General features: G+C 38.2%; 2 protein-coding genes across 2 annotated transcripts in view; one reads left to right on the plus strand and one right to left on the minus strand.

The window, feature by feature from the left end:
* Window positions 1-57, plus strand: part of LOC138864659 (homeobox-like protein HDP1) — a 4,342-nt gene extending 4,285 nt beyond the window's left edge. The window contains exon 8 of the mRNA XM_070132509.1: window positions 16-57. Within this exon, the coding sequence (XP_069988610.1) occupies window positions 16-57 (42 nt within the window). The remainder of the gene's footprint in view (window positions 1-15) is intronic.
* A 37-nt stretch (window positions 58-94) lies between these two features.
* Window positions 95-12,500, minus strand: part of LOC113828695 (homeodomain-interacting protein kinase 2) — a gene marked incomplete at its 5' end in the record, with an annotated part of 32,005 nt that continues 19,599 nt past the window's right edge. The window contains 11 exon segments of the mRNA XM_070132141.1: window positions 95-403; window positions 2,646-2,705; window positions 4,513-4,677; window positions 4,832-5,122; window positions 5,740-5,859; window positions 6,118-6,396; window positions 6,546-6,764; window positions 7,012-7,185; window positions 7,324-7,512; window positions 10,144-10,250; window positions 10,791-11,106. Coding sequence (XP_069988242.1) covers window positions 110-403; window positions 2,646-2,705; window positions 4,513-4,677; window positions 4,832-5,122; window positions 5,740-5,859; window positions 6,118-6,396; window positions 6,546-6,764; window positions 7,012-7,185; window positions 7,324-7,512; window positions 10,144-10,250; window positions 10,791-11,106 — 2,214 coding nt within the window. The 3' untranslated portion in view covers window positions 95-109.

The following is a 12,500-nucleotide window of genomic DNA, read 5'->3' on the forward strand; positions in this document are numbered from 1 at the left end:
GATAAAAATTATAAGTTAGAAGAGAGAGAAAGAAGTCAGATGAGAGAGAAAAGTTAGAAGAGAGAATGAAAAGTTAGACGAGAGAGAAGTATGAAGCGAGAATGAAAAGTTAGACGAGAGAGAGAGAGAGAAGGGGGCATAAAGGAGAGGGAATATATCTTGAGTACATTACCTGCTGTGAGAGTAAAGATGGCTGGAGTTGTAACTGTGGCTGTTGTGTTACAACTGTTACATGTTTGCCAGGTGAAGCAAGGCCTTGGTATGCAGCCGCAGGTGGTGGACAGAGGATTGATGGGACCAGCTGAGGTTGGAAAGCTGCTGCCGCTGCTGCTGCTGCCGCTGCTTCTCCACGACTACTGCCACTATATCCACGTCCACTTCGGCTTCCTTGATATAAGCCATACTGTAGAGATGATAAAAATCTTTGACATACTAGCCATGAGCCCTTTCTCTATTGGTAATTATAATATGGAAATAAAAAAGAAACCTAAGAAACAATGCAAAGTACTTATAGTTAAGTGCAACACAGATTGTTGTATGGTGTATACATTTTACCCAAAAAGATATGGCACACATCAAGGATAAGGGTAAATGGTATTACAACTTTCCAGAACACAAGCACAATATAAAGTTTAGGTTGAAATAAACAAACAAAAAACACCAACCAACATGCCTAATGATATTTTCATCATCAAGGCATGCAAATATAAGGTATCTATATAAAATAAGATTATATTTTAATTCTGTTCACTATATTACAAAAAGGCATAAGATCCACATAGACCACAGGAGATACATTATAGCTATCATCATACATGTTAAATCCATAAATATGTAAAATTTCATAAATGTTTAGCAAAGAGGGAATTTCTTTTTACCTCAAATCAGTCATATCTATTTACAGTATATTAAAAGCATATTATTCTCAATTATCATTTCACACAATGTACAAATTCATAAAGAATTTTGCTTCCATCTTTAGAAAAGACATACTCAACACCTACAATTTGATTTGTGAGCTGAAATTTTTGGAAATTCTTGGCAACATATTAAATCAAATGCATCTGTTCATGTCAATGAAGCAGTTGCTGAAACAGGAAAAAACAAAGAAACTAACTTAAAACATTTGGGAGCAAGCATTTACCTAAATGATAATAGACTACCCTACTACACAGATAATGTGTCTGAAGCTCTCCAAGTTTTAAGAAACTATTATCAGCTATAACTCTGGTAGTAAACCAAATTTTCTATTAACCCCTTGGGCTCCGATGACGTTGCGGTCACGTCAAGGAAAAACTTTGGCAGCTGCCCGGGTGATGTGAACATGCCGTCAACCAGGCAAATTGGCCGTGGTCCGGGTGAAGCGAACTGCCATCCTAAGCAAAGGTCAGGGTGATGGAAAAGACTCGCCACAAGTGCACAAACCTCTTGGAGTGTGATTTGACTAATTGGTGCTTAGAAGGGGGCTTTAGCATTATTCCCATTGAAAACAAATATGGAATGTAACATGTGTAAGCAGTCACTCGAAGAGTGCTGGTTCCAAGGAAAATGCCATTTCTATGCTATGCACTGTATTCTTGGCTGCTGTGACCGGCAGCGCAGGCTGTATTATGCAAAATTGAAAATTGCAAAAAAATTATATATGACACAAATAACCAAATGTTACTTTTTTTTTTCTTTGCACCTCTTTATTTACTACATAGAGAGATGATATGGAGTCAGTGCAAGGAAAATGAGAAATTACCATCTGGATAAAGCAAATCAAAAGACAAATATGAACATTGGGAAATGGCAAAGCTACAAAAATTTACACAAAACTTTTCCAAGAGGAGACACAGAGTCTTGTCACCGCTCATGGGTGTTCGTGCGTGCCCGGCCTACACGCCGCATGCCCGGGATATTGGCCATTTACATAACCCATTGCCCGAGGTTTTCAGCTCCATGATTTTCATCATGCAACCAAATCTAAGGGGTTAAGGGGACTTTTTTTCTTCTCTTATTTTAACACAAAAAATAAATTAATAATTTAATTAAAATAAAAAGTGGAGACTGCAAGGCACTTTTTTTTCTTTCGCATGGCACATCAAAAAGATTCTGGATGTAACATGCGAAAGTTTGTCTTTGATAAATACAACTGTGTCTCCACACTTACACAGAAGCTCACAAGAAAAAAGAGACAACATAATTTATGATGTCGCAACCTTTCAATGGAATCTGGACAGTCCAGCACCTGACAATTCAGGACAGAGATAATAGTGTAGGGTCAACAACCCTTACAGCCAGAACCATAACAACTGTCAAAAAGTCAAATTTATATCCTTACAAACAATTTAATATTACACTACTCTCAGGTAAGAATGTATATCAACTTGTAGTATCTGTGGAAAAAGTAAGTTAAACTATGTATTCTTGTACTAAACCAATGCTCTAAAGATACATTGGCTTCTTAAAACAATCAAAGTCCTCTTTGTTCGTATGTAATACTGAAGAACTGCATTCTTCTTTTTGAGAATGTTTCAACAAAATTATACAGAGTGCAATATTTTATGTTAAGTATTGTAATGAAAATAAGAAACTAAGATACTGTTCTGTCTCATTTAAATAACACGATTTTCATCTGTGGCACTGAATTGTCCCCGTCTTACTTTTGTGGTGAGGTGCTGCCTGCCGCTGAATCGTCTGGTGCCGAAATGTCCTGGATTCCTCTGGAACGGTCACAGGTTTGAGCCGTGTTTTTCAGTTTTGTCATTTTAAGATAAATATAAAAGGCTTCGTTTTGTACACGATCAAATTTAGAAAATGAGGTATATGTTAAATATATAAGCATTTCTACTTTTTGTTTTACTGAAGCTCACACGAGACTCATTGATATTTCCCACTACCAACTCAAACACAAAATAAAGAGGGACAACTAACATCCCAAATCATCTACAGATACCATGGATTATATAATAATTCCAATCTACCCTTGCTGCAACACTTGTAGATTAACAATTCCCTGATTGTAATCTAATTCCAGAATTAGATGACAATAATGCCTAGAATATCAACATGAGACATGTACCACACACTACTGTAGTCATGCAAATTCATATATAATTTAACATTTACAATGAGGATTGAACAACAAAACATGTTCAACTGGTTGGTAAACAGGGGGGGGAGGAAGAAGAAGAAGAAGAAGAAGAAGAAGAAGAAGAAGAAGAAGAAGAAGAGGAGGAGGAGGAGGAGGAGAAGGAGAAGGAGGAGGAAGAGGAGGAGGAGCAGGAGGAGGAGGAGGAGGAGGAGGAGGAGGAGGTGGAGGTGGAGGTGGAGGAGGAGGAGGAGGAGGAGGTGAAGCAGAGAAAGAGGATACAAATATGGGGAGGGGGGGATGATTCATAGAAAGTACCATCAAAAACACACATTACCATTCTTGTAAATAAGTGATTAGAAAATAACCTGTGTCTCTTACATATAAGACACTTAACACTAAACTCTGTTTACATTAACCATACATTAAGTTAGAAACTACTGAACATTCATAACATGCTTCTAAAGTGAAGACATTTCCTAAACAATAAACCACTCTATCTGCTATTGCAACATGTATCCATCTTTCCAACAGTTTGCAATGTTTTCCTTAAAAGTTGATCTTTCAATGTTCATATCTGGGAGTTCTGATTAATCCAAAGATACAGGTTAGGTTCAGGGCTGCTGAATGTAGGTTCGGCATTTAAGGAACACACACAAGCTATCACTTAATTCAATATTTCCTTATGTCTGAATTGCTAATTAGGCAAAGAGTAGTTTGTTGTCTCATCATAATACTGTATAGAGACAGAGATGAATCAAAAGATAGGAAAGATGTAACACATGACTACACATTTCTCTACATACAGTCTAACAAACACTAGAAGGGGCAAAAGAAAATGTTAAAATTTGATAGTATGTGGGTGCGCATGGTAACAAAACTCTTCTACTGTAAGGTATCTAGAATATAATGATAAATATTCTTACATATGCAGACTTCTTTAAATCTATCTAAATACTACTTTTGCTTGGGGGGATGGTCAACATAAAGATCAAGCAATGCAAGAGTGAGCTAAACTGAGCAGAGAAGAGAGGATGGAGTGGCAGGAATACATAAACTGTGATTTGAAATTTAATGACTTGTTACAATGAGTTACTGTAGGTTACATAATTACACGGATCACTAATAAAATGAAACCCATGTGTCTTACACATGAGTAACTCTTACAGGATGTGAAGACTAGTAATACTTGTGGGTATCATATATAAAAAAGGGTGTTTGCAGTTATGCTGCTTATGTGTGACTATGGAGGTAGGGTCTGATCAAAACTGCATAAAAATTAATAGTAGCATGTGAAAAACATCAGTGTCATAATCCATTTACATAACATTGTAAACAAGTTTTTCTTTATCATTTTCACAGGAAACAATAAACCAAAATGAAAGGAAGCTTTATCTGGTCCATAACCTACCAAATCCACAATAATCATATGTCCCTACCTCATTGCGTACCTGATTGGTAATCTGGTTGTTGAATGTTAGCGTAACCGAGCCATTTGTAGAGTGGACATAGTTGGGCATAAGAGAAGGTGGAAGAGCTTGTGCCTGTGAAACAGTTGCTGCAGTGGCGTAAGGGGGAGCTGGCCGTCTGCATACTTCCATCATCTGACAAGAAGAAGAAGAAGAAGAAGAAGAAAAAAAAAAAAAAAAAAAAAAAAAAAAAAATTGTTAACTTTGTTTATAATACGATCTAGAAAAAGTCATATTTCATAAAATAGCAATCTTCCATCTACATTACCTGAACAAAACTTTGACACACCTGCATGGATGCTTTCACATTGGAGCAGTGTGGATAGTCTAGAAGGTGTTGTAAAGTAACAAAGCTGTGTTGTAAAGCTTCTCCAGGGGTTATTCGTCTCTCTTGGTCCATGGTCAGCATTCTTTTGAGAAGATCTATAAACTCACGTCGATCTGCCTTCTCTGCCAAAAGCTCACCGCCTTCCAGCTCCGTGGGTACATTAACCTGACCCATATCATCTAAACAGTTGAAGATGTACTTACGAGCCTCTTTACTCTTGATGCCTGTCTCTCCTTCATGTTCCTCTGGGGTCTGGAATTGGCAGAGAAAAATTCTTTGATATTTCACTAATACATATATTTGAAACATATATATGTCCAATAGCAAAATCAATCAACAAGTTGGTGCATTTCTTGACCCATTCACGCCGGGGAATTTTGAAGCCAAAAATAAAATATTCTGGACGGTTACAAAATTGGTGGGCGGAGCTTCCCCGGAGTCTGTCCGCCTGTCAGCCACGGCCCGCTGCTGTGTCGGAGCGCAGCCCCGATACAGCGTCACACTGGCAGGACATCCGGCAATATTTATTTTTTTCGGGTGTCTCATATATGGGACACCCGTCGCTAAAGGGTTAAAATGAACACTCTATGAATATTAATCCATTTATAACAGGTGTCCCATATTCCCATATATCAGACACCTGGAAAAATAAACATTACCAGTGTGATATTGGATAAGAGCTCGCACTCCAAATATGTAGTGGGCTGCAGCCGGCGCGTGGGCAGGTTCCGGGCAGGCCCAGTGCGCCGATTTTGTAGCTGCCCGGAAAATATTATTTTCGGCTTCAAAATATACTCGCATTAGTGGGTTAAAACTTTCTCCTTTCTTACCACTTCCTACTTTTAACTTACTTTTATAATGCGACTTACCTTTAGTCTCCAGAATGGGTATGTTGACTCATTGTCTCGGTAAAAGAACTTTGTGGTCTTTGTAGCATTGTTCAGCATATGCTCTGCTGGGATCCCTTGAGTCTGGCTGATGTAACGAATCTAGAAAAAACAATGGCAATATATCAAAGCTTTTGCTCGACAATTGTTTACATAATAAAGTATATTTATTTCACTTCACCCATTTCAGTCAACTATATCCCATATCCTTAATTCAACTTGTATACTGAAAAAAGCAAAAGGAATTCATAGTAAAATTTTGATGGTATCAATCCTGTAGAGAAAAAAAAATCTAAACTGAAGATGCATTTGACGTTCAAATTCCCAATTACACAATTCTGCATCCAACTCCTCCATTACCTGGTCATATTCTGAGGACCCAGGATAGAGTGGCCAACCCAGGAACAGTTCTGCTATAACACAGCCTAAGGACCACATGTCGATGGCTTCAGAGAAAGGGAGACCCAAAATGATCTCCGGAGCTCGGTAGTAGCGGGACTGTAGGTAGGTGTTACAGACTGCCTTGCTAACATGTGAAGCACTGCCAAAATCTATGACTTTGACTCGATATGGCTGTCTGACTGGATCAACCAGCATGATATTTTCTGGCTTGAGGTCAGCATGGATCAGGCCAAGTTGCTGAAATTAAAAGAAAACAAAATACATATCTGACATACAATTTTATTTATCAAAAATTGTGTATACTTCTTACTCATTCTACTAAACATATCCCAAACTACTTATCAAGACTATTATATGGAATTCAATATTTTCCTCACATATCTTACCTTAAGTTTAAGAAGTGCAGTTAAAACCTGTTGTAAAATAGGTCTGATGAATTTAAGAGGCAGTGGTGAGAATTTATTCTGTTTGAGGAAATCATACAGGTTCTGTTCAAGCATTTCAAACACCAGACAGGTGTGGTTCTTGTGCTGGAAACACTCGAATGCTCGCACAAAGTTGTACTCATCTGCATTTTCCTGGCTGAGTCTTGTCAAGATTCCAACCTTTGATGGAGAATAAAAAAAAAAAAATATATATATATATATATATATATATATATATATATATATATATATATATATATATATATATATATATATATTATATATATATACAGCAATTATATATATTTATATATATATGAAAAAAATAATTCTGTATACATTCAAAAAGGAGATTAATGAAAAAAAATACATATACACATTCTACAGAGAGGCCTAATACTATTACATGTCTGTCGAACAACCTTACCTCAATCTGACCCTGCCTAGCATAGGAGGGATGATTCTTGAGGATTTTAATGGCCACAATATCATTGGTGCCCTTTTTCCAGCATTTGACCACTTGGCCAAATGTGCCACGCCCCAGGAATTCCAGCACCTCATACTGGGCAGTGAGGGAGTACAACACCTCATGTTGTACCAACTAAAAGAGAGGTAAGAAGTTTTACTTTGAAAATTAAGTTCTGTCTCCATGTGTGAGATATGTACCTTTCATGTTCACATTCCATATTTCCATCTCAGCCTACTTGCGCAATAAACTTTGGTTTAAACTTCAACCTACCTGATAGTCTCCGTCAGCAGCATTTGAATTGACGCCCTTGGTGGCATTGTGTGCCCCGCCACCCAGGGCCACCTTCCCGTGGGCCACCGTCTTGGAGGCTGTTCCTGGGGCACCACCTGGGGGCCCCACCTTCCCACTCTCTAGACCCAAACTACCACCGCCACTGCCATTGTGGTCAAAGCACTTGCGCTAGAGAGACAAAAAAATGACATTAAAAACTATATTTCTCACACTGATACAGGGAAAAGGAGGAGGATGAGGAAAAGGGAGAAGAGGAGTAGGGGGTGGGGAAGGAGAAGGATGAGGAAAATATAGCAGATGAGAGAGAGAGAGGAGGAGAGAGGAGGAAGAGGAAGAGGAAGGAGAGGAAGAGGAGGAAGAGGAGGAGGGAGAGGAGAAGGATGAGGAAAATATAGCAGATGAGAGAGATAGAGGAGGAGAGAGGAGGAAGAGGAAGAGGTAGGAGAGGAAGAGGAGGAAGAGGAGGAGGGAGAGGAAGAAGGAGAGCAGGAGAGAGAGGAAGAAGGAGAGGAGGAGGGAGAGGGAGAGGAGGAGGAGGAAGAAGAAGAGGAGGAGGAGGAGGAGGAAGGACGAAGAGAAGGAGGAGGAGGAGGAAAATATAGCAGATGAGGAGAGAGAAGGAGGAGGAGGAGGAGGAGGAGGAGGAGGAGGAGGAGGAGGAGGAGGAGGAAAATATAGCAGATGAGGAGAGAGAGGAGGAGGAGGAGGAGGAGGAGGAGGAGGAGGAGGAGGAGGAGGAGGAAGAGGAGGAGAATATAGCAGATGAGGAGAGAGAGAGAGAGAGAGAGAGAGAGGAGGAGGAGGAGGAGGAGGAGGAGGAGGAGGAGGGGGAGGAGGAAGAGGAGGAGAGGGAGGGAGAGGAAGAGGGGAAGGAGGAGGAGGAGGAAGACGAAGGGGGAGGATAAGGAGGAGGAGGAAGAGGAGGAAGAGGAGGAGAGGGAGGGAGAGGAAGAGGAGGAGGAGGCATAAGAGAGGGAGGAAGAGGAGCAGTAAACTACGTCTACCTAACTTTAGCCACTTTTTTACTCTTTTTTTTTTCTATTTTTTTAGCAAATGAGACTATAGAGGCTTAAGTATATCTTTGATGGGTAAAATCTAGCAAAAGTGGATTTATAAAGTTGTAGTAATAACAACAATTATTATCATTCCTTTAATTATCATCATCATTCAAAAAATATATATTAATAATGATTATGAATTTACACAAATTCTGACAGGTGGGAAGAGCACTTTACAACACTTATGTATTTTTGTGCATCTCTTAAACTCATCTTCCAAGTTCAAAAGTTTTTTCCTTCCTTTTCTATTACAATTTTGCTGTGGACACATGTATGTTATGTAAAGGAACTATTAATTTGAGTTTACAAACTAAATTAAGTTTCAGGATCATTGCATGTAACATACTGTCAGCACTATTACTTTTGGTGCAAAAATCAGAATATCATTACTTGTGACAAATCACTAAGTAACCCCCTCTATATACCCATAAAAATGTCAGCTGGTTAAGGGGGCAGAGCTTTGTCACCCACGCACATATATCTCCCAACACTGTCCCTGAGGCACTGGTAATGAGAGAATGAATATTTTTCATCATACTCATTGCATGTTTTTTCTTTCCCTACATGAATCGCCTTCCCTTTTTTATTTGCAGACCATGCCAATGGAACAAAGACCTGTCATAGGTGACAATCACAGTTATTGCTTTAGGGTAAAGTAACAGTGAAATTTCCACTCTGACTAGAACTGCACTTGGTAAAGTCTAGCCCTGGACTAGGGAGATCACAGAGGCTGGAGGTGAGAATCCACTTCATCATAAATCACTCTAGGAGACCCGATTAAACAACTTAGAGGACTCTCAAACCAATCTCATGTCATGTGGAGGCTGAGTCCAATGTGACAGCAAAAGAAATAAAGGACCGATTCTAGAAGATTCGACCAGTAACATCCAGGAATCACATAACAATTAGCAAACATGCCAGGTTCGGCCTAAAGTTATGTATGGTGGATGGCTTTTGTACTGGCTATACCTGGGCCTTTTAGTTGTATACTGGCAAGAAAAGGGGAGATATGCCTGCCTTACAGAATGCTGCTCTAGACCTGATGGAGGCAGCATATCTTCTGGGGAAGGAGTATGAACTATATCTTGATAATTGGTACATTTCTACAATCCTTTTTTATATCTTGATGGCATACAAAATGAACACTGTTGGGACTGTAAGGGCCAACAGAAAATTCATGCTTTCTGACTTCCCAGCTAAGAAGAAAAGTATGAAATCCTGAAGAGGAGCCCTCCCATTGGCTTCCTATGGCTACAAAATGGGGGAGGAAAAACATACCTCACATCTGCTGTCTACCACCTACACCAGTGAGATGGTAAAAACCGGGCAGGTGGCCCGGAAGGGTGCCAATGTAATGAAGCAGATTACAGTCACTGACTACATCTGCTGCATGAAGGGGTTTTATGTGAAGGACCAGCTCTCCCAGTCATACCCAGTGGCCAGGATAAGCTTGGATATTATATATATATATATATATATATATATATATATATATATATATATATATATATATATATATATATATATATATATATATCTTACCTTACAGATATGCAAGGCAATTACCTTCATCAAATTTCAGTGAGTGGCCAGGAAGAGAGTTAATGAGGCTTGCACAAGAGGAAAATAACCCTGGAGTGCTAACCCAGCCCAGAGAGATATACACCTTTTGGTGCTATATGAGACCAAACACAATGAGATCAGCTGCTAGATATAAGGCATACAAAAAACAGATATTTACCTTTGTGGAGCACTTCTGGTAGGGGTCTAAGAGTTTGATAGTGGATGCTCGTGGCTGTTGCTGTTGGTGATGCTGATGCTGCTGGTAGGTGGCGCCCGAGCCAGCTGCTGTAAAGAAATTACATGAAACTGTAAATAGCAAGATTAAAATTGGGGACTCAATATCATAATCCTGTTCTTCTATACTACACACTGTTATCTAGGTAATACATATAGTTAACAGCCTAAAATATCCATACTCTCTCTCACTATAATAGTCTTTCTTCTGCCTGTCAGCTTGCCTGCCACTATACAAGATTTATTAAGCACACCTTTGTTATTAGAATGCCTACCACCTACTTAACTTGTCACACAAGAAGTGGCATGGAGGGCATAACCATTGAAAAAGATGGCTCAAATGCATGAACAAACATTATGTCAAACTACTTAAGTATCTCTTATCAAAGTGAATAAATCAGCTTGAAAGCCAAATAACCTATATATAATTTACTTTATCATCTCTTTGTAAAACTTAGCATTCCAACAATGAACACCCTAAGTTTTAAAAGTTTAAGCCAAACCTTCTAAACAAATCCACCTATTAGAGTTTATTTCTGTAAGAGAGAGAGAAAAAAACTGACTTTCTCAAAAAAGGAAAAAGCTATATACCTCTGGCTGAGTGATGGTGGTGGTGATGATGATGGTGGTGATGTCCTGATGAAGTGTTGGTGCTGTTATTGTTAATCTTGTGAGTCTGTTGTTGCTGCCCATGCTGATGCTGATGTTGCTGTTGCTGTTGCTGTTGTTGCTGCTGCTGCTGCTGCTGCTGCTGCTGTTGCTGTTGTTGTTGTTGTTGTTGTTGTTGTTGTTGTTGTTGTTGTTGTTGTTGTTGTTGCTGCTGTTGTTGCTGCAGCTGCTGCTGCTGCTGTTGGTGGTGCTGTTTTGCTTGGCTTAAGGTCACGCCATCACTATATAGACTACCAGTCTGTAAGAAGAGAATGAAAATAAAAAATAATTTTTTGATAGTGTACTAAAAATAAATCAATAAATAAAAAGACAAATAAAAAAAAGTGTTAGAAACAAACCAGACTTTTAAGGTATGATGAAATAAAATCATACTGAACTATGAAAAAACATGGAAACCTTTGATATACTTCATGGAACCAATTTGTTCCTATCACTAATATTCACAAAAATACAAATCACATTTTTTTCATCAAAAGAATCAATATTTACATCATGATTTCTATTACCAAACCCAATTATTCATCACAGAGAAGATAGATAAAGACAAAAACAGTAATCACAGCATTCAAGAAAAAAATAAAGTCAAACAGAAATAATTTGCACATATAAATTCTACTCATCCTACATCTTTGGTAAAAATCATTAATAACTTTTGAAAACAAAAAGCACATAACCTGAAAGAATAGGATTTGAGGATCCTGGTTGAGAAAATCCTATAAGATAAATATAGGACATATATGCTATCATAAGAGGCCCACATTTTTTAAGAAGCTGTACAACACAATTTGGTGCAATCTGGTTGAGCAAAAAAGGCAAAGAAAACAAAGATATCCTACCGCAGTATATGGCTGAACTCTAAAAATCACTTCCATTAGCATGTAGAAATATCGCAAACTTGTGCTGGTTCAAACAGTAACTAAAGACTGAATACAGCTGAAATGGAAGAGATTTAGATAAAAACCATGCATTCTTTTCCTCCTGCCATCACTCATTCTGCAGACTGAAAGCTTAACATGGCAATAAAGGAATGCTTTTGGACTCAAAAAAGTACTGAAGGAGAAATCTAATACTTAAGTGACCCTAATGTGCTTAGGTAAAGGTATCATGTCATATCATAGATGTAATAGGATAAAACACATCCTATATACTGAAAGACAGAGATACCGTTTCAGTTTTAATTATATTTGGTCTACCTAGCTAAGGATTTTGGGATATAATTAATCTATCATAAAATTATGAACAGTATTTGGGCTCTAAAAACTGCAAAAAGGATTTTTCCTGACTATTGACACAGGCTTATGTTTGGCTTTGTCATAATCACTAATTTAATATGACTTTTATATACTACAGTCAAAAATCATCTTTAACCCAATTCCACCAGGCAAATGTGATGTTCACAGTACTGTTTGGTGAAATGCATCTATACACAGAGAGCTTCTGCAAGGAATTAGTAGTCTATGTGACCTCTTCCTTCAGGTTTCAGGAAAAATGTCTTGTTCTTCTAATGCTATTAATATCAATGCTTTAATATCTTTCTGGACATTATAATTATTACCATGTTCTTAACAATACAAAAATAAACAATGTATAAAATAAAATAAAATGTTTCAAAAAATCAAGGTAAGGGAAAAT

This window comes from Penaeus vannamei, chromosome 17 (genome assembly GCF_042767895.1).
Source record: "Penaeus vannamei isolate JL-2024 chromosome 17, ASM4276789v1, whole genome shotgun sequence".
In the NCBI taxonomy this organism is placed as follows: Eukaryota; Metazoa; Arthropoda; class Malacostraca; order Decapoda; family Penaeidae; genus Penaeus; species Penaeus vannamei.